The sequence below is a fragment of the Ranitomeya imitator genome, chromosome 1 (genome assembly GCF_032444005.1).
Source record: "Ranitomeya imitator isolate aRanImi1 chromosome 1, aRanImi1.pri, whole genome shotgun sequence".
NCBI lineage: Eukaryota > Metazoa > Chordata > Amphibia > Anura > Dendrobatidae > Ranitomeya > Ranitomeya imitator.
In genome coordinates, this window is record NC_091282.1 from 556,964,626 (window position 1) to 556,988,057 (window position 23,432).

General features: G+C 45.7%; 1 protein-coding gene across 1 annotated transcript in view; it reads right to left on the reverse strand.

The window, feature by feature from the left end:
- Positions 1 to 380: 380 nt before the first annotated feature.
- Positions 381 to 23,432, reverse strand: part of JAK3 (Janus kinase 3) — a 475,730-nt gene continuing 452,678 nt past the window's right edge. The window contains exons 22-24 of the mRNA XM_069767767.1: positions 5,161 to 5,278; positions 4,968 to 5,078; positions 381 to 716 (exon numbers count right to left, since the gene is read on the reverse strand). Of these exons, the coding sequence (XP_069623868.1) occupies positions 558 to 716; positions 4,968 to 5,078; positions 5,161 to 5,278 (388 nt within the window). The 3' untranslated portion in view covers positions 381 to 557. The remainder of the gene's footprint in view (positions 717 to 4,967; positions 5,079 to 5,160; positions 5,279 to 23,432) is intronic.

Consider the following 23,432-nt stretch of genomic DNA (forward strand, 5'->3'; position numbering starts at 1 on the left):
AACTACAAAATGATAAACTAAAATGAGTACAGGAGCTACTGTGACATCTTGATCTCATTAGGGGACTGGTGAGTGTTGTGTTTGTTTGTATGTATGTGTTTTGTTTAGCTTTTGTGTGTGTTTATGTAGTGTGTGTGTATGTGTGTAATGTGTGTGTGTTTATTTAGTGTGTGTGCGTGTGTGTCTGTGTACTGTGTGTATGTGTGATTGGGAACCTATCAGCAGAATTTTCATTAAACTAATGTCATGATGCAGCAGTACTTTCAATTTTAAGAAATACTAAAAATAAGAGGGCACAGCCTGAAATTAATTGTGGGAAAGATCAAAAGCAAAATCCATGGATTCTCAATAGTGAGTAGGGTCAATAAGGTGTCACTTTTAATACACTTTTAAAACATTTATTAGACTTCAGCTTTAACATAAACACTATATAACTGAAAGCTGTAAAATGTAGCTAAATGGCATTACAAAAAAAGGTTACAGGTTGAATATATGTGCACTTACACTTGCCTTCAATGTAAATTGACATAAATTGATAAGAAAGTACGCATTCAATTTTAATGGAACTGAAACTGATCTTCATACATGTTGCTATGTAGATTGCCGGGCTCCCTCTGATACGCTCGGCGGAGCTGGTCACACTGATTCTCTAGTACACTAAATGTTGGCCGCTCAGATGGTTGGAATGACCAGCAAGACAGCATCATCTTATATACCTGCAATTAAGAGACATGTTATGTTTACACAGCACATTACAAAGTGGCTTCTTACACAAATTGGACATCACAATCTCTGCTTGTTGCCTCTTCCACCATTTTTCTGTCATTGTCAAAGCTATCTACATTTGTTCAATTGACATCGTGTTGGGGATAACTTTCATACTTTAGGTTTAGGGCTATACTTTTTATAGATTACTACAATAAAAATGTTTCCTTGGGGATGCATTAGTTCAGGGCAAAAACAAACTTTACATCTTACTTCAATATACAATAAGAAATTGCTGTGATATCACAGACTGCATTGAGTGGCAAAATCACTGCAGTGAAGTGAATAGCAACCATCATATACCAACATATACAGTACAGACCAAAACTTTGGACACACCTTCTCATTTAAATTTTTTTCTGTATTTTCATGACTATGAAAATTGTACATTCACACGGAAAGCATCAAAACTGTGAATCAACACATGTGGAATTATATACTTAACAAAAACGTGTGAAACAACTGAAATTATGTCTTATATTCTAGGTTCTTCAAAGTAGCCACCTTTTGCTTTGATGACTGCTTTGCACATTCTTGGCATTCTCTTGATGAGCATCAAGAGGTAGTCACCAGAAATCGTTTTCACTTCACAGGTGCGCCCTGTCAGGTTTAATAAGTGGGATTTCTTGCCTTATAAATGGTGTTGGGACCATCAGTTGTGTTGTGCAAAAGTCTGTGGATACACAGCTGATAGTCCTACTGAATAGACTTAGAATTTGTATTATGGCAAGAAAAAAAGCAGCTAAGTAAAGAAAAAAGAGTGGCCATCATTAATTTAAGAAATGAAGGTCAGTCAGTCCGAAAAATTGGGAAAACTTTGAAAGTGTCCCCAAGTGCAGTGGCAAGAACTATCAAGCGCTACAAAGAAACTGGTACATATGAGGATCGCCCCAGGAAAGGAAGACCAAGAGTCGCCTCTGCTTCTGAGGATAAGTTTATCCGAGTCACCAGCCTCAGAAATCGCAGGTTAACAGCAGCTCAGATTAGAGAGCAGGTAAATGCCACACAGAGTTCTATCAGCAGACACATCTCTACAACAACTGATGAGTCCAAATTTGAGATCTTTGGTTCCAACCACCGTGTCTTTGTGCGACGCAGAAAAGGTGAATGGATGGACTCTACATGCCTGGTTCCCACCGTGAAGCATGGAGGAGGAGGTGTGATGGTGTGGGGGGGCTTTGCTGGTGACACTGTTGGGGATTTATTAAAAATTGAAGGCATACTGAACCAGTATGGATACCACAGCATCTTGCAGTGGCATGCTATTCCATCCGGATTGCGTTTAGTTGGACCATCATTTATTTTTCAACAGGACAATGACCCCAAACACACCTCCAGGCTGTGTAAGGGCTATTTGACCAAGAAGGAGAGTGATGGGGTGCTACGCCAGATGACCTGTCCTCCACAGTCACCAGACCTGAACCCAATCGAGATGGTTTGGGGTGAGCTGGACCACAGAGTAAAGGCAAATGGGCCAACAAGTGCTAAGCATCTCTGGGAACTCCTTCAAGATTGTTGGAAGACCATTCCCGGTGACTACCTCTTGAAGCTCATCAAGAGAATGCCAAGAGTGTGCAAAGCAGTCATCAAAGCAAAAGGTAGCTACCTTGAAGAACCTAGAATATAAGACATAATTTCAGTTGTTTCACACTTTTTTGTTAAGTATATAATTCCACATGTGTTAATTCATAGTTTTGATGCCTTCTGTGTGAATGTACAATTTTCATAGTCATGAAAGTACAGAATAATCTTTAAATTAAATTTAAAGGTGTGTCCAAACTTTTGGTATGTGCTGTAGTTAAAAAACAATCAGTTGGCTGCAGGATGGAGACATGCCCCAATGGTACATGATAAAGATAGACCATATCCAGCATTGTGCACTACATGAAATTGTGTGGCTGGCACCCCCCCCCGCCTCATGGATGTCAGTTGAGCGAGCCGTTGTTCATCAGTATATTACATTTATGTTAAATCCATAATATGCCATCGGGGATAGTGGCGTAACTAGAGTTCCGTGGCCCTCCAGCCCAAAATGTGGATCTGGCCCCCATCTCCATGTTGGCATTCATTCTATGCCCTTTCCTGTTATAATATCTGCTGTCCTGTGCCTCTTCTTGTTATAATATTCCTCAACCTGGACCCTTTTTGGTATAATGCCCCCCTTCCTGGTATAATGTACCCCATCCTGAGCCCCTTCCAGTAATTATGATCCCCATCCTAGGTCCCTTCCTGGTATAATATTCCCTGTCCTGGGCCCCATACTGTTATAATGTCTCCCATCCTGGCCCGTTCGTGCAACAATGTCCTCCATCCTGTTATAATGTCCCCCATCATGGGCCCCTTCCTGATATAATGTCCTCCATCCTATAATAATTCAATACGAAAAAATGGAGCAAAAACGTCCATAACCACATAGTTATGTATAAAAGTATGTAACGTCTTTATTTATTTATAGAAATTCCAACAATATAACACAATATCAAAATTGCAGATAAGGGGATACCGGCTGGACCCTGTATATAGAGATCATTGCCTTATGACTATTGCTAAAAAAGAAGGGATGTGTATTTGTTTTCTTTCCCCCGCTTTTGCTTGGCCATCGTCATGTCTTCTTCCTATTATCCTCTTTTAATTGCATAGTGCACACAGCACTTATCTGCAATTTTGATATTGTGTTATATTGTTAGAATTTCTATAAATAAATAAAGACTTCACATACTTTTATACATAACTATGTGGTTATGGACTTTTTTGCACCGTTTTTTCGTATTGAATCTCTTTTGGAGTTGTCCTGATGCTCTGCCGCCCGCTGGGCGCTTTGGGAGAGCTAATTTGGTTTGCTCTCTTATATCATCTACTTTGGTGCTTCATGATTCAGCTATTAAACATCCTATAATAATGTCTGCAGTCCTGGGCCTCTTCTTAGTATAATGAACCCCGTCCTGGACCCTATTCTGGAATAATGACTGCCATCCTGGGCCCCTTCCTGGGACAATGATTCTCATAATATAATAATGTCCACCATCCTGGGGCCCTTTCTGGTATAATCTCCCCCATCCTGGACACCATTCTGGTATAATGACCCCCATACTGGGCCCCTACCTGCTATAATGACCTCTATCCTGGGCTCCATTTTGGTATAATGACCCCCATCCTGGGCCCCTTGCTGTGTCACTTGGGAGCTCCAAAATGGCTATCATGAACAGGCTTGGCACAAGCTATGCTGTTTCCCAGAGTCTAGGGATTGCCCTGGTCTTCACCCTTTAACCCCTGTACAGGGAACTGGACAACGACCACAGAGTTAGCTGCTTTTTCTGACACACAAGCTGGCAAGAAATATCATCAAGCAGAGTCAAAGCCAAGAGGTCACTTCTGAGATAAAATTGTAAAGCAAGTGGGTAGTCAGAAGTCAAAACTGGGTCAAAGAGCAGGAATAATCATAACAACAAACAGTATCAGAACACAGCAGTATTCACCAGGACAGCAATACTATTGACTGTCAGTGGAGTCAGAGGGTCAGGAGTTTAAAAACTGTCTGCCCCACCCTCGACAAACAGTGGAAGATGGACAGGGACCCATTTATATGGGAGGTGGTGCATCCCTGGTGCACTGCTATAGTGGACAGGAAACTCCTAAGGCTGACAGAATCAGTGGGCTTGGGGATAGTCCAGGAAAAACAAGTAGTAGGGCTGAAGTTGAGTTGTACTAATCAAGTTAGAAAGATGAAGTGTTGTGTCATATCCCATGTATTACCACTTGATGAACTTGAACTGACCAGTAAACATTTGCTTGCTGCAATGAGATTAGTGCCCCCTGAGTTGTGTTAATCGATTCCTGAAGATGGAGGGCTAGGAATAACAGAGACCTGCGGCCTACAAGTGAGTGTGATGCACCCCACTGCCGACATCACACTGGGACCAGGACACTGTTTTCCTGTAAAGTGCCAGATCGTAACCGGACAGCAGCTCGGTCATGACTTCCGTTCTTGGCAACTTTACACAGACAATATTCAGAAAGAATTTCATAATGAAGTGAAGAACTGGTTTACCTCCCCTTCTCTGGTGGGAGTCTGTCAGAGTTTTGGCATCCAGTAATGGCAGGGGGATCACTAAGGTGCCCTACAATAGCATACCTGATACCAAAAGAACAAGGCAACAATAGCTAGAGTCCTTGCCTAAGTAAAGTCTTCTATTTGTACTTACCTTTCCTGGGCAACTGGATGGAGAACACAGTCTTCTATCATCTCGTAACAGTTCCACAAGTCCACAAACAGTTTGCTGGGAATTGTGAGGTCCCATCATACGGCGATATTGCTATAAAAATGAAGAAATATGTTACACAAATTATGTTTTATTAGGATTCTCTTTGAGATTATTTAATCTGTCAGTGTCTTACAGCTGAGGGGCTGCAGCTTCTTTCACAATATGTAAACAGTTCATAGAGAAGAACCCCAAAACTCCAGACATCCGATTCTCGGGAATAAATATTATCTGAAAGTGATTCAGGTGCATGCCTGAGAGAAAAAGAAGAAAAAAATTGCATGGTTTTAGTAGGTTATTTGCCAAAATACCGAGTGATATTTGAATAGAATATCAGATTGAGCCTCTTGAGTAGATGGCAATTACGTCCTTTTAAATGTCATATTTTTGGCAGTAATCTGATGTATATCACCTACGCTGCTTATTGTGCCAGAGCCTGACTCACCCCACTATAAATATCATTTAAGAATGGTCCTTTCATCCGTATGAGGATAATTAATCATTCTAATCTATGAAACATTTATTAATAGCTGGCAAATTAATGTACAGTTTTTCTTCAAGCATAAAATTTATTTTTTCATCATCTTTTTGTTGAATAATGTGGATACTATATGTAAACATAACTTTTATTTATAATCTGTTAAAAATGTTCCTCATTCAATATAGCAAATAAGTATTTGTGTTTATAATCTTGCTTCTAGAAATTTACCCAGAAATCACCTGTGGATATTAGTCACCCCCGAATTTAGGGAAAGATATTCTCAAATCCCTAAGGATAATACTATGGACCCAGGCAACGAAAGAGTAATACAAAGTTTGGAATTATGTCTTGCATGTCAAGTTAATAAAATAAATTGGGACCTGTTAGTAGGTCAAAAGTTTGCTCTTATTTTATTCCTGCTGCTCACCTGATTATTCTGCTGTTTTTTTTTTCCTTAATCTGCCAAGCAGTTCCAGAGATACGGGCCTTTTAATTTAGTGCTAACTTTTGTGGTCTTTACCAAGGGGACTGTGCTTACAGGAATCTCTGAGGAGTGTTTTTAGGCTGCTCTGCATTATTACATTGTGAACAATGCCTCCTTGTTAAAGACCATTAAAGTATTAAATAAACTGGCCCATATTTGTGAAACCGTATAGCTGTTTAAAAAAACTAACAAAAAACAACAGAAAACCTAGGGGGGCAATGGGAATAAAATAAGTTCAGAAACCAACCATTGTTTTGCCAATATGTTTGTAAAAATGTATCCCTTGCACCACTCTGTAACCCGCACAGGCTCGCTGCAACACTCCACAACGTTGTAAAACTGCATTCAATTCAAGGATCCAAGGCACTGGGAAATCTCCTTCAAAAAGACTTTATTTACATTGGTGAACACATAAGAATAAATTGCTCCGTAAAACATCAATATCACTCACAGTTGAAACAACGTGTCAGTAATTTTGGTACTTTTATTGAAAAATGAATCCTCCCCTGGCATCTCTACAAGGCTAGGGAACAACCAATAGGTCTTCCCTTTACATACTGTGAGACAGTGAGGGGAATTACATGGGTGGGCCGTTATGAATACCCCAGAATGTGCTTGAAAGCATACTGAACTACTGGAGTGCACTGTAATCACAGCTACGGCAGTGATTGCAATGCAAAACAAAAGTTAGCGTGCACTGGGTCAAGGAAAACCTGTATTGGGCTTTTATTTTTGGGGAGATCTATAGAATGGTAGTGGGATGGATCTCTCTCTCCAGTCCGAGTCTTACAAGTGGCCCATGGCCACAGTTTTCATTTAAACATGATGTAAAGGTTTGGGAATGTCAGTTTTGCTTTCCGTTTCACATGCAGCAGAACTGAAGGTGCTGTGGTTGTATGCTTGGCTGTGTGAAGATAACACAGGCCAGAGGCAGCAATGTGCACATACACACCAAAAAACCATATGGGGATGCAAGTGCCAGCAGCACTAGAATTTATTTTCGAATTCCCGACTGCAATCCAGAAGTGAGCACTTGCACGCATGTGTGGCGCCCCAGGGTCCTGGTCATCACAATGGCATTGCTTTCCTCACAGGGAGAGTGATGTTACGTTTGGAAGCAATGAAGGAGATCTTTTATCAGGTAACCACAATGCATACAACATGTTCACACTCCAGGCCAGAAGGGGGAGCTCTAAACCTGTTTAAGGTGAACTCCCCTATAAACACATTCTGTTCTCCAGGGAAAGGAGAGTTCAGAAAGTGAGAGACAGGAGAGAGGAGACCGACATAGAGTGTCTGAAGGTCTGAAGGGGCCATGTAGTCTGAAGTACTACAGCTCCTGGAAAGAGACATACAGAAAGCCGAACATTGTTCAGTGAGCGTGCAGAAGAGTAACATCAGGGGAAACCAACTATGAGCAGGCTGCCTCTAAGGTACAGATAACTGGTAGCCAGACCACCGAGGTTGTAAGGGACTCTACGACTTACAGCAGAGACCGGCAGGACAGCTGAACTGCAGGTTACCTGTCTGCCACACACACCTGAGACACAGTAACACATAGAGCCCGGGACGTGCTAGAGTCCCTGTAAAAAAGTTTGAGTTACCTATCATGCAGGTATTGTCCTATCCTATATGGGGGACAAAGAGAAGAACTGTGAGGACCTTATCTGAAGCCATAGGTAGTAAGGGACTACAACACCACTGCGCTAGAGGAAGGCTTTTAATTCCACCTGGTATAGGGGACTCTGGATTCACTTCAAAGCCAGCCGGACCCTGCCTACCCTGTGATCTGGTACCCTGGAGTGTGGCTGCCTGAAGTCTTCAGTAAACCAGGTAGAGACTGCACACCTGTGTCCTCGTTCTTCACTGTGCCATTCATCATCTTCCATCTACACACCATGAGCCCTGGGGATACACTTCACCTGTGGGAAGTTATACCAGCTAGCTGCCATAACATCACCCTAGAGGACCCCTTAAAGCAGCGTTGGTCCCCACTGACCGAATACCACAGGTGGCGTCACGAACATAAACTCTATTCACCAAATCCCTTTAAAGACTTTCTCCTTTTACATGGGCACCCAGGTCCACAGACCGGGTCACCACTGTGACATCCCCCTGTGAACACCTACCCGGTACCGGGTACCCCACGACCCTGGTGGGCTACTCATCTTGGCATCACGAACAGGATGGACTGACCCAGCAAATCGGGTCATGTGCGCCTAAGAGAATGTGCCTAAACTGTGATTTATTGAGAGACTGTGCACTGTGAATTGCCGCCAAAACTGCCGCCATTGCCGCACTGCGTGGAGCGCGAGGAGGAGGAGACATACCTTCATGGGCGGAGCCAGCCGGAAAGAGCGGGAAGAAAGAAACGGGTGCCGCACTGCGAGAGGAACGCTGGAAGTAAAGATGCCGTACAGCGGAGCCAGAAGTGAGGACACAGGTCTCCATTGAAGCTGATGCACAGGTCCTAAATGAGGATCCTTCTACAAAATATGCCTCCAGGTGTAGGAGCTGACCAAGAGTGTTGCAGCATTAGCCCAGACCGTACAGTCTCTACAGGAATCCCCTAAGGAGAGGATCAAGCTGGCTTCCAGACCGGAGGTCGATCCCTGGCGCCGACAGAAGAGTATCCCTCCGACCAGAGGGAGAGACGACGACCACTATCACCAGGATGGACGACCCATCTGCTGCCACTGCAACCAGGCAGGACACATTGCAAGGTACTGTCATACTGTCATTTAAACGAGAGACCCCTGGGGCAGAGGGCCAACCCCCAAGAATAAGATGACCAGGCACACACAACTAGTGAGCCAAGTATGTCGGAGGATGACCAGTTCTCCCCATTGTGATCAACGGCATCCCGATGAACGCTTTGTTGGACACCTATTCACAGGTCACAACTATGCCTTACATCCTTTTTAAGAGTTTTTGGGCTGATACAGACATTACCGTGGTCCAGATAGTGACTTAATAATAGTATCCAGTAATGGTCAGCCTTTGCCGCAGGTGGGATGCAAGGAGGTCACCATTAAAGTGGGGCGGGCAGAATTAAAAGCCCAAGGGATGTGATTGTTGATATTGATCGACGTGAATGTAACCCTGTGATGACCATTGGTACTAATGTTATTGAAAATTGTCTGGCAGAGGATATTGTCTTGTTAAAACAGGTGGCAGAAACAGCTGGTTCCAGTGAACAGAGAGTCCGGCAGAAGGAAATCAGAGCCCTGGTACAGAGACAACAGGTAAAACTATCTGGTGGATAAATTGGCAGAGACACAGTGAGTGATCCAATCCCCATTGCAATACCCCTTAAGAGTGAAATGTTGATTTGGTGTCGGGCAGCAATAGGTATCTGAGGTAAAGACTACCAGGCGATGGTGGAACCTGTGTATTCGGACAGTAGGCCTACAATCCTGACAGCCAGAGGGGTGGTTGAAGTCCGCAAGGGAAAAGTACCAGTACTTGTTCTCAACTGTAGGGAGAAGGAGGTTCACGTAACCAGATATGCCACGATTGCCAAACTGTTTACTGTTGATAACAATGTGATACAGGCGACATAACCCTTGGTCCCGTCCAACCAGGCGGAGGACAATGGCTCTGCAGAGCAAATAGAAGATTGGTGTCAGAAATTACAGGTGGCCACTGACGCTACACCATCACACCAAAAACAACGGGCTTACCGGGTGGTCCATGAGTATGAGCGAGTATTCAGCAAACACCCACTAGATTTTGGGCAGGTAAAATGGATTCAACATCATATCCCCACGGTAGATCATCCGCCTATTAAGGAGAGATACCGGCCTGTACCCCCAGCTCATTATCAGTGTGCCAAAGACATGTAACGAAAGATGAAGGAGGCTGGGGTAATCAGAGATAGTTGTAGCCCCTGGGCAGCTCCATTAGTCCTCATCAGGAAAAAGGACTGCACAATGAGAATGTGAGTAAATTATAGGCAAATAAACCGCATTACACACAAACATGCATACCCATTGCCTAGAATAGAAGAGCCATTAGCTGCTTTAAAATCTGCTAACTACTTCTCAACCTTGGATCTCACCAGTGGGTACTGGCAGGTTCCCGTGGCAGAGGTGGATAAGGAAAAACGGCCTTTACCACACCGATGGGCCTCTGCGAATTCAACTACATGCCGTTTGGACTGTGCAACGCCCCAGGAACATTTGTGAGAATGATGAAGTGCTGTCTCAGGCACAAGAACTTCGAAACTGTCTTGTCGTACCTGGACGATGTCATCATCTTCTCCAAGACTAATGAGGACCACCTGAAGCACCTGGCCGAGGTGTTCGAAGCTCTGTCCAACTTTGGCTTGAAGGTAAAACCATCTCAATGTCACCGGTTGAAAACCAAAGTGCAGTACCTGGGCCATGTGGTGAGCACCGAAGGAGTGGCACCAGACCCTGACAAGGTCACCGTGATCAGAGACTGGCCAAAGCCCAACAACCTCCATGAAGTCCAGCAGTTCCTCGGGTTGGTAGGCTACTACAGAAGATTTATCAAAGACTTTACCAAGATAGCCGCACCACTACAAGACTTGTTAGTGGGCCACTCCAAGAAAACCAAGGGTAAGAATACCCCATTTGACTGGGACGACGGGCTGGAGAGATCCTTCACTCGATTGAAGTTGGCTCTCACAGGAGATGAGGTACTGGCTTACCCTAAATATGACCAACCGTTTGTGCTGTACACGGACGCCAACAACCCGGGACTGGAAGCCGTGTTGTCCCTGGTACAGAAAGGCAAGGAAAGGGTAATCGCTTATGCCAGCAGGAAACTTCGCCCCGCCAAAAGGAACCCCGAGAACTACAGTTCCATTAAGTTGGAGTTCCTCGCTATTGTCTAGGCGGTGACAGAGAGGTTCAAGCACTACCTGGCCTCAGCAAGATTCACTGTCTTCACGGATAACAATCCGCTGACACACCTGGAGACAGCAAAACTAGGTGCTCTATAGCAGCGATGGATGGCCTGGTTGTCCAATTACGAGTTCACCATCAAGTACCATGCGGGGCACAAGAATGCAAATGCCGATGCCTTGTCCAGAATGCCCAACTTGCCAGAGATGAGAGAAGATTCAGAAACACTCGAATAAATAGAGTTGCCAGCTTTCGATCGCCCTAAGGCGACTCAGTATTCCCATCATGTGAGGAAGAGGCACAGAAACAAGCAAGACGCCACACTGAACCCATTGCCCCACCATGGGTGGGCATAGACACAGGACAGTGACTCCGCAGTCTGTCTGGTCAAAGAGCTGCTGACACAAGCCAATTCGCACCCTGGTCCAGATGCTCCACAAGTGACTCAACAGCTGTGGAAAGAGAAAGGCAAACTGTTTATGTACAATGGTAAGCTATGTCGGAGGAGTATTGACCCACGCACTCACTAGCTGGTCTGGCAGATAGTGGTCCCAAGACAAGATGCGCCAATGGTTCTAGAAACGTATCACGATGGAACAGGACATTTCGGATGGAAGAAGTCAGAGATCCTACTTCGTGGAAAGTTCTACTGGAATGGCATGAGAAAAGCCATCGAAAAGTGGTGCCGAGAGTGTGGCCCATGTAGCTTGCGCAGAAAGGACCATGACAGCCAGAGGGCTCCCCTACAGCTCATAGTCACCAAACAGCCACTTCAACTAGTGGCCTTAGACCACGTGAAGCTAACTCTAAGCCAGGCTTTGTCTACGCTTTGACTATTGTTGATCACTACTCCAGATTCCTGGTAGTCGTACCTCTCAAGGATCAGACAGCAAAGATGGCAGCTAGAGCCTTCCAACAGCACTACTGTAGACCACATGGATATCCTGAGAAGGTACTTACTGATCAAGGACCAGCCTTCGAAGCGAAAGTGTTTCTAGAATTTTGCAACCAGTAGTGATTGACTTACTGAAGACCTTGCCTTTACATGAAAGGAACTTATGGCCAGAAATGTTGCCAGACTTGGTATATTTGTACAATCACATCCCAGTGAATTCCCCCAACTGCACTCCAGCATACCTGATGAGAGGAAGATCCAGTAAACTACCAGTTGACCTAGACATGGGATTCCTAACCCCAGAAAATACCTCATCTGATGCAGATTGGAATATCGAGAGACAACAAAAGTACCGCCAAAAACAAGAGTGCGTTGAAAGAAATATATCACAGGCGAGACAAAAACAAGAAAGAGACTATAACCAACGTGCCCCTGCAATTCCCTTGTCACCAGGTGAACAAGTGATCAAACGTAAAAGGAGATTGCACAAACTTGACGACCAGTGGGAAGCAGAACCGAATACTATCCTACCTTCAAACTTCGACAATACAAAGGTATGCCTTATAAGTAAAGATGGAGGAGAAACTTCAACTGCAGTATCCAGAGATCACCTTAAAGTCTGCCATGACAAACTGAGAAACCAAGAAAAAGACCTAAGTACTTCTCAACCAATGGAGGTAGAAGAAAACAAAATCCACACCATCCTTGGAGATTTTCCCCAATCTTGGACTCAAATACATCAGGCCATAGTGGTACCTGACTTGACTTTTACCCAGTTGCAAATTCCAGAAGCAGAAGTGACTCAGAACCATCCTGAACCAGAAGAGACTCTACAACAGCGGGCTCAAGCAGAAAACGTCACACCAGCAGTGGAACCAGAAAATCCACCATCCGTTTTCAGTGAATCTGCCATGCCTACGGTGAGTAGAAGCAGTCCATGAAGGTCCAGTATACCAGTACTACGTAGACTCACCAGAAGTGTATCCATAAGAGAGAGCACTACACCAGTAGTAGCGAGGACTAGGGTTGAGCGAAACGGATTGGTCATTTTCATAAGTCGCCGACTTTTGGCAAAGTCGGGTTTCATGAAACCTGACCCGATCCCTGTGTGGGGTCGGCCACACGGTTGTCGACCTCCGCGCCAAAGTCGCGTTTCATATGACACTTTCAGCGCCATTTTTCAGCCAATGAAGGTGGACGCAGAGTGTGGGCAGCGTGATGACATAGTTCTCGGTCCCCACCATCTTAGAGAAGGGCATTACAGTGATTGGCTTGCTTTCTGCGGCGTCACAGGGGCTATAAAGGGGCGTGCATGCTGACCGCCATCTTACTGCTGCTGATCTGAGCATAGAGAGAGTTTGCTGCCGCTTTGTCAGAAGCAGGGATAGCGTTAGGCAGGGAATATAAAACCCCAAACCGCTTGTGCTGCAGCGATTTCCACTATCCAACACCACCTTTTCCTTGCAGGGACAGTGGAGGCTAGATTTCTGTGCATCAGCTCTGTAGCTTATTAAGGTACCGTCACAATAAGCGACGCTGCAGCGATACCGACAACGATCCGGATCGCTGCAGCGTCGCTGTTTGGTCGCTGGAGAGCTGTCACACAGACAGCTCTCCAGCGACTAACGATCCCGAGGTCCCCGGTAACCAGGGTAAACATCGGGTTACTAAGCGCAGGGCCGCGCTTAGTAACCCGATGTTTACCCTGGTTACCATCCTAAAAGTAAAAAAAACAACCGCTACATACTTACCTACCGCTGTCTATCCTCGGCGCTCTGCTTCTGTGCTCTGGCTGTGAGCGCCGGGCAGCCGGAAAGCAGAGCGGTGACGTCACCGCTCTGCTTTCCGGCCGCTGTGCTCACAGCCAGAGCAGAGAAGCACAGCGCCGGGGACAGACAGCGGTAGGTAAGTATGTAGCGGTTGCTTTTTTTACTTTAACGATGGTAACCAGGGTAAACATCGGGTTACTAAGCACGGCCCTGCGCTTAGTTACCCGATGTTTACCCTGGTTACCAGCGAAGACATCGCTGAATCGGTGTCACACACGCCGATTCAGCGATGTCTGCGAGGAGTCCAGCGACGAAACAAAGTTCTGGACTTTCTTCCCCGACCAGCGACAGCACAGCAGGGGCCTGATCGCTGCTGCCTGTCACACTGGACGATATCGCTAGCCAGGACGCTGCAACGTCACGGATCGCTAGCGATATCGTCTAGTGTGACGGTACTTTTAGGCTGCCTTATAAGGCTCCCTGATAGCTGCATTGCTGTTTGTATGCCGCTGTGCAAACCAACTGCTTTTTTCAAAGCACAAATCCTGTTGTTCCTTACTTTCTGCACAGCTATCTTGTTTGTTTGTCTACACTTTTGTGTGCAGCAGTCCTTTTTATTGCTGCCTGCCATACTTTTCTGAGATTACTATAGGGAGATAGTAATTGTAGTACAGTCCCTTTTTTATATATATATCTTCAAGCCACTTTCTGCCCCTGAAACTGTGTAGTGTGAAACAGTGGGCCTGTATTTTTCTGCACTGTCCCACACCTAAAAAGGGAGATTTATATTGCCAATCAGTGCATCTGTGCCAGTCCAGTCTGTTGTATCTGTCAGTCATTTTGTGCCACAGAAACAATACTGTAAAACAGTGGGCCAGATTTATTCACTAGTCTTCCATATAAAAACAAAAAGGGGAGATTAATCTTGGCAAATCTGTGCATCTGTGCCAGTCCAGTGTGTGGTATCTGTCTGTCATTTTCTGCCACAGAAACAATACTGTAAAACAGTGGGCCAGATTTATTCACTAGTCTCCCATCAAAAAAAAAAAGAAGGGGAGATTAATGTTGGCAAATCTGTGCATCTGTGCCAGTCCAGTCTGTGGTATCGGTCTGTCATTTTGTGCCACTGAAACAATACTGTAAAACAGTGGGCCAGATTTATTCAGTAGTCTCCCATAAAAAAAAAAGAAGGGGAGATTAATCTTGGCAAATCTGTGCATCTGTGCCAGTCCAGTCTGTGGTATCTGTCGTTTTGTGCCACAGAAACAATACTGTAAAACAGTGGGCCAGATTTATTCACTAGTCTTCCATATAAAAACAAAAAGGGGAGATTAATATTGACAAATCTGTGCATCTGTGCCAGTCCAGTCTGTGGTATCTGTCTGCCATTTTCTGCCACAGAAACAATACTGTAAAACAGTGGGCCAGATTTATTCACTAGTCTCCCATCAAAAAAAAAAAAGAAGGGGAGATTAATATTGGCAAATCTGTGCATCTGTGCCAGTCCAGTCTGTGGTATCGGTCTGCCATTTTGTGCCACTGAAACAATACTGTAAAACAGTGGGCCAGATTTATTCACTAGTCTCCCATCAAAAAAAAAAAGAAGGGGAGATTAATGTTGGCAAATCTGTGCATCTGTGCCAGTCCAGTCTGTGGTATCGGTCTGTCATTTTGTGCCACTGAAACAATACTGTAAAACAGTGGGCCAGATTTATTCACTAGTTTTCCTTATAAAAACAAAAAGGGGAGATTAATATTGGCAAATCTGTGCATCTGTGCCAGTCCAGTGTGTGGTATCTGTCTGTCATTTTCTGCCACAGAAACAATACTGTAAAACAGTGGGCCAGATTTATTCACTGGTCTCCCATCAAAAAAAAAAAAGGGGAGATTAATGTTGGCAAATCTGTGCATCTGTGCCAGTCCAGTCTGTGGTATCGGTCTGTCATTTTGTGCCACTGAAACAATACTGTAAAACAGTGGGCCAGATTTATTCAGTAGTCTCCCATAAAAAAAAAAGAAGGGGAGATTAATTTTGGCAAATCTGTGTATCTGTGCCAGTCCAGTCTGTGGTATCTGTCGTTTTGTGCCACAGAAACAATACTGTAAAACAGTGGGCCAGATTTATTCACTAGTCTTCCATATAAAAACAAAAAGGGGAGATTAATATTGGCAAATCTGTGCATCTGTGCCAGTCCAGTCTGTGGTATCTGTCTGTCATTTTCTGCCACAGAAACAATCCTGTAAAACAGTGGGCCAGATTTATTCACTAGTCTCCCATCAAAAAAAAAAAAGAAGGGGAGATTAATATTGGCAAATCTGTGCATCTGTGCCAGTCCAGTCTGTGGTATCGGTCTGCCATTTTGTGCCACTGAAACAATACTGTAAAACAGTGGGCCAGATTTATTCACTAGCCTTCCATATAAAAACAAAAAGGGGAGATTAATATTGGCAAATCTGTGCATCTGTGCCAGTCCAGTCTGTGGTATCTGTCTGTCATTTTCTGCCACAGAAACAATACTGTAAAACAGTGGGCCAGATTTATTCACTAGTCTCCCATCAAAAAAAAAAGAAGGGGAGATTAATATTGGCAAATCTGTGCATCTGTGCCAGTCCAGTCTGTGGTGGTATCAGTCTGTCATTTTGTGCCACTGAAACAATACTGTAAAACAGTGGGCCAGATTTATTCACTAGTCTTCCATATAAAAACAAAAAGGGGAGATTAATATTGGCAAATCTGTGCATCTGTGCCAGTCCAGTCTGTGGTATCGGTCTGTCATTTTGTGCCACAGAAAATATACTGTAATACAGTGGGCCAGATTTATTCACTAGTCTTCCATAAAAAAAAAAAAAAGAAGGGGAGATTTTTATTTCCAGTGTATGCATCTGCGTCAGTCCTGTTAGTAGTATTGAAAGATAGGAGACAAAAAAAGCGCAAATAGGGTCTTATCCCCAGGATTGTTCTTAATCAATTGTGAGAGAACTGCTCACCTGGTAGTACACAGTACAAGCGTGTAGTTGTCAGCTGCTGCAGATCCACAGGTCGGCGTTGCGACCTCTCAGAACCGTTATAATAAATGAAATGTGGATTCAACGCGTTTCAAAGCTCAAAGGCTTCTTCTTCAGGAAGTTTCCACACAAAGATATCTTTGTGTGGAAACTTCCTGAAGAAGAAGCCTTTGAGCTTTGAAACGCATTGAATAAACCACCCGAACACCCTAACAGTATATCTGGATCTATTATTTGTTGCAGCAGCGCAGATGTAATCCACATTTCATTTATTATATCAGTCCTGTTAGTGGCATATCTGTCAGCCACTGTCTGCCACTGAAACTGTGTACTGTAATACAGTGGGCCTGATTTTCCCTGCAGTCTCACACACCTATAAAGGGAGATTTAAATTCACAACAATTTTGCGTCCACCTTGTAACTGGTTTTACAGTACCAAATACTGTTTGTTAGTTTAGTTACATATTTCCAAGAATGAGGAAGTTTGGTGGAAGAGGTCGTGGCCGTGGGCGGTCATTGCCAGCTGGTAATGATGGTAGTAGTGCTGGAGCATCAGGTGGTCATGGGAAAAGCAATATAGCACCTAAGTCTCGAGTTGTTCAGCCACCGTCATCGTCTGGCTACACGAGGCCTCGAACGCTTACTTTTCTGGGAGTAGGAAAACCGCTTTTAAAGCCGGAGCAGAAGGAACAAGTTTTGGCTTTCCTTGCTGACTCTGCCTCTAGTTCTTTTGCCTCCTCTTCGGAAAGTGCAAAATGTAAAAGCAGCGCGTCGTCAGTGGATGTTCACGGTCAGGGACAAGTCGCTTCCTTGCGTTCTTCACTCAGAACAACAGAGAAGGATGCGTCAGGCGACACAACGGGTTACTCCAAGGAGCTCTTTACACCTACCATTCCTGGGTTAAAAAGGGAAATTGTTAACAGGCCATGCCCATTACAAGATTAATCGGACATGGAGTGCACAGATGCACAACCACAGCCAGATTATTATGCTGTTCCTTTGACTCAGATCACAACATTGCCCTCGCAGTGTGCTGATCCAGAATCTGACCCAGATGACACTATGGAGCCCCGTCACGAACGCTATACCACCGGCTTACACGGTGACACAGAGGAAGGTGCACAGGACATAGAAGAGGAGGTTATGGATGACCCAGTTGTTGACCCCGAGTGGTAGCCATTGGTGGAACAGGGTGCAGCCGGCAGTAGCTCTGAAGCGGAGGAGGAGGAGGAGCAGCAGGCATCATCATCGCAACAGGTTCCATCTGGCAGGCCAGTATCTGGCCAAAACCGTGTGGCAAAACCAAAACCAGTTTTAGGACAGCGTGGCCATCCGGTTAAAGTAGCTCAGTGTGCAATGCCTGAAAAGGTATCCGATTGTAGGAAGAGTGCAGTCTGGCATTTTTTCAACCAAGATCCAATTGATCAGTGCAAAGTCATCTGTAAGAAATGCTCAAGGACCTTCAGCAGAGGTCAGAATGTTAAAAATCTAAATACAAGTTGCATGCGTAGACATTTAACCACCATGCACTTGCAAGCCTGAACTAACTACCAAACGTCCCTTAACGTTGTTGCACCCTCTCACAATGAAGCTGGTCAGCAACGCTACATCCCATCCCTCACTGTAAGCCCACCGTTTACCACACCACCTGCAGCAAATGTGGAGGTTTCATCGCAAGGCCAAAGCAGTCAGGGAATCACCAGGTTCTTGGTAGGAAACACTGTATGTAGGCCAACAGCAAGAATACCATCACCAACCCTCTCTCAGTCTGCCATGTCCACCGGCACCCCCGCTAGTTCCACCATATGCAGCTCTCCAGTCCAGCTCACCCTACAAGAGACTCTCGATAGGAAAAGGAAGTACTCATCCTCTCATCCGCATACACAGGGTTTGAACGCCCACATTGCTAGACTAATCTCGTTAGAGATGATGCCCTACCGGTTAGTTGAAAGCAAAGCTTTCAAAGCCCTGATGGACTACGCTGTACCATGCTACGAGCTACCCAGTCGACACTTCTTTTCGAGAAAAGCCATCCTAGCCCTCCACCAGCATGTAAAAGACCGTATTGTCCATGCACTCAGGCAATCTGTGAGTAGAAAGGTGCACCTGACAACAGATGCATGGACCAGTAGGCATGGCCAGGGGCATTACGTGTCCATCACGGCACACTGGTTTAATGTGGTAGATGCAGGGTCCACAGGGGACAGCAATATTGGGACAGTTCTGCCTAGCCCACGGTCTAGGAAACAGTTGGCTGTAGGCGTTCGCCCCCCCTCCTCCTCCTCCTCCTCGTCCTCCAGCAGAAGCGAGAGCTCGTCCACAGACCGCAGTCGCACGACCACTCCATCCGCAGCTGCCACTGTTGCACACGAGGTGTCCCATTATTGAACAGCTAGTGGCAAGCCTCAGCAGGCTGTATTGGCAATGAAGTGTTTGGGCGACAACAGACACACCGCGGAAGTTCTGTCTGAGTTCTTGCAGCAAGAAACTCAGTCATGGCTGGGCAGTGTACATCTTGAGGCAGGCAAGGTAGTGAGTGATAACGGAAGGAATTTTATGGCTGCCATAGCCCTTTCACAACTGAAACACATTCCTTGCCTGGCTCACACCTTAAACCTGGTGGTGCAGTGCTTCCTGAAAAGTTATCCAGGGTTACCCGACCTGCTCTTGAAGGTGTGCAGACTTTGCTCGCACATCTGCCGTTCGCCCGTACACTCCAGCCGTATGCAGAACCATCAGCGATCTTTGAACCTTCCCCAGCATCGCCTAATCATCGACAGTTGCAACAAGGTGGAACTCCACACTGCACATGCTTCAGAGACTGTGCAAACAGAGGCGTGCTGTTATATATTTGTGGGAGGATACACATACACGGGCAGGCAGTTGGATGGCAGACATGGAGTTGTCAGGTGTGCAGTGGTCGAAGCTACAAGACCTGTGTCAAGTCCTTCAGTGTTTTTTTAGAAATGCACACGGCTGGTCAGTGCAGACAATGCCATAATAAGCATGAGCATCCCCCTAATGCGTCTGCTGATGCAAAGTTTGACACACATAAAGGAGCAGGAGTCTGCAGCCGAGGACGAGGGAAGCCATGATGACAGTCAGCCATTGTCTGGTCAGGGAAGTCTACTGGACGAGGTGACGGGCGAAGAGGAGGAGGACGAGGAGGATGATGGGGATGAGTATTTTTTGGATAAGGAAGCTTCTCAGGGGGCAATAGAAACTGGTGGCGTTGCAAGGCCAGGTTCAGGGTTTTTGAGGGAGGCAAGTGACGTTGATTTGCCCGAAAGTGCTCCTCAACCCAGCAAAAGCAGTGAATTGACAACTGGAACATTGGCCCACATGGCGGATTATGCCTTGTGTATCCTAAAAAGGGACCCCCGCATTATAAAAATGATGACCGATGACGATTACTGGTTGGCCTGCCTCCTGGATCCATGCTATAAGGGGAAACTGCAAAACATCATGCCACATGAGAACCTTGAACAAATATTGGCAACCAAACAAGCAACTCTTGTTGACCGTTTGATTCAGGCATTCCCAGCACACAGCGCCGGTGATGGTTCTCACACGAGCTGCAGGGGGCAACAGGGCAGAGGTGTTAGAGGTGCACAAATCAGAAGTGGCGTTGGACAGAGGGGTTTTCTGACCAGGTTGTGGAGTGATTTTGCAATGACCGCAGACAGGACAGGTACTGCAGCATCAATTCAAAGTGACAGGAGACAACATTTGTCCAGTATGGTTACTAACTATTTTTCCTCCCCTATCGATGTTCTCCCTCACCCGTCATTCCCATCTGATTACTGGGCATCCAAAATAGACACCTGGCCTGAATTGTCCGAATATGCATTGCAGGAGCTCGCTTGCCCAGCAGCTAGTGTGCTATCAGAAAGAGTATTCAGTGCTGCTGGTTCAATACTGACCGAAAAAAGGACTCATCTGGCTACCCAAAATGTTGATGATCTAACCTTCATTAAAATGAACCACTCATGGATTTCTAATTATTTTGCCCCACCTTTCCCAGCTGACACCTAGCTTTCCTTTAAAAAGGTCTTGCTTTTGGACTGGTCTTACTGAGTGTTCCAATTTCTCCATTTGCAGCTGTTGTATGTCCAGCATACGACATGTTTACACCTCCCTAAATGGGCTGACTCCCCCCACGGGGCCGTGGTCTCGCCACTTGGCGAAAGCACCCGTGAGAGTGCTGTTTGTCTGAAGAGGTGGGTGTGCCCACTTTTGGTCAACGGCACTGGCACCGGGTCCCTCATAGTACAATGAAGTGTCTCTGGCGGTGGTGGCGCACACCCAACATCAGACACACCGTTGTAACATTAGGGGCCTTGGGCCAGTACCGCCGGGCATGAGAGTGCCCCCCACCCCCCAGCTCAAACTGTGCTCTACCACTTGCAAAATTATCTGTCACTGCTCCACCGCTGTTTAGTCTATGCGGTGAAATCCTTCAATGTCTGGCACTGACAATACCAATTTGTTGACATGTATGATGCTACTTAAAATATTCAGTGGCCCTGTCCTACATTTACACCAGTAAATACTTTGCGCCAAATAACAATGTCTGAAAGTCAGCAGAGGAGCCCACCCCTGTACCTAAGTATGCCACCTTTTTTTTTGTTTTTTGTTTTTTTGCGAGACATTAACATCTATGTATTATTTTGGAGTACTAACTGTGTCAGACACTCCTTCCAATTGTCCTCCTCTGACCACACCAATGCTGCCTGTGTACCCCTGGAACCTAATTAAAAGTGCATAGAGCCTACTTTTTTTATTTTAGGCCTACTAAGTCTGTCTGCGGTCCCTCATTCCAATAGTCCTCCGCTGACCACACCAATGCTGCCTGTATACTTTTGGAACCTATTTAAAAGTGCATAGAGCCACCTTTTTATATTTTAGGCCTACTAAGTCTGTCTGCGGTCCCTCCTTCCAATAGTCCTCCACTGACCACACCAATGTTGCCTGTGTACCCCTGGATCCTATTTAAAAGTGCATAGAGCCACCTTTTTTATTTTAGGCCTACTAAGTCTGTCTGCAGTCCCTCCTTCCAATAATCCTCCACTGACCACACCAATGCTGCCTGTGTACCCCTGGATCCTATTTAAAAGTGCATAGAGCCACCTTTTTTTATTTTAGGCCTACTAAGTCTGTCTGCGGTCCCTCCTTCCAATAGTCCTCCACTGACCACACCAATGCTGCCTGTGTACCCCTGGATCCTATTTAAAAGTGCATAGAGCCACCTTTTTTTATTTTAGGCCTACTAAGTCTGTCTGCGGTCCTTCCTTCCAATTGTCCTCCACTGACCACACCAATGCTGACCGTGTACCCATGTAACCTTTTTTAAACCTACATCGAGCCAACTTTGTGGTGTAAGGCCTACTAGCATTGTCTGGCTGCGCCACTTAATACAGCTGTCCTCTTAAAAAAATGACCTGCAATTATCAGGTTTTCAGCCTATCGGAATTTTAAAGGGAACCTGTCACCCCGAAAATCGCAGGTGAGGTAAGCCCACCGGCATCAGGGGCTTATCTACAGCATTCTGTAAGGTCAGAGAGGCCCGACGCCTGCGCACTGCAGTACTTTGCTCTGCCCTCGACAGGGCAGACAAAGTACGCCTGTGCTGGCGCCGTGGCTGAAGATCAGAAGAGGACGTCTTGGAATGAAGATGGGAGGCGCTGCAGCGGACCAGAGACACCCATCCGACCTGACCAGCAGCGGGACCGCCCCTGGGTGAGTATAATCTAACGTCTTTTTCTCCTCTTTCAGGTAACATCGGGGGCTTATCTACAGCATTACAGAATGCTGTAGATAAGCCCCTGATGCCGGTGGGCTTACCTCAACCGCGATTTTCATGGTGACAGGTTCCCTTTAATACTGCAGTGGGGCTACTAGTTTGGTTGGGGCCTACTAACAGTGTCTGCTGCTCCAAGGTGTTCTCCTGGTTGCGTTTCCTGAGCTTCTGTCTTCAGGCTCTTGTTAAATAGTTGTTAAATGGAACAACTGCAGTGGGGCTACTAGTTTGGTTGGGGCCTACTAACAGTGTCTGCAGCTCCAAGGTGTTCTCCTGGTTGCCTTTCCTGAGCTTCTATCTTCAGGCTCTTGTTAAATAGTTGTTAAATGGAACAAATGCAGGGGGGGCTACTACTTTGTTTGGGGCCTACTAACAGTGTCTGCCGCTCCAAGGTGTTCTCCTGGTTGCCTTTCCTGAGCTTCTATCTTCAGGCTCTTGTTAAATAGTTGTAAAATGGAACAACTGCATTTGGCCTACTAGTTGGGTTGGGGCCTACTAACGGTGTCTGCCGCTCCTTGCTGCTCTCCTGGTTTCCTGTCCTAAACTTCCATTTTCAGGCTCTCATTAAGTAGTTGGTAATATTACACTGCATTTGGCCTGCTAGTTTGGTTGGGGCCTACTAACGGTGTCTGCCGCTCCTTGCTGTTCTCCTGGTTTCCTGTCCTGAACTTCGATCTTCAGGCTCTCGTTAAGAACTTGTTAATATTACACTGCATTTGGCCTACTAGTTGGTCTGGGCCTACTAACGGTGTCTGCCGCTCCTTGCTGTTCTCCTCCACTGAACAAAGCAGTGCCGCCTGTTTACTACTGTTACCAATTTTGAACTGCATTTAGACTACTTACTGATTTGGGCCTACTCACTGTGTCAGCCTCTCATTACAGTTGTCCTCCACTGAACAAAGCAATGCCGCCTGATTAGTCCTGTTACCAATTTTGAACTGCTTTTAGCCTACTTTTATATTTGGGCCTATATCTGTGTTTCCTCCTCATCCTGCCCATTGCCCAGCCAGTGCTAGATGACTCTGCTGGTACATTGACCCAGACCGCTACATTCCCCGTGCACGCTACACAGCCAGATTCTGACAATGCTGAAAGTGAGGTT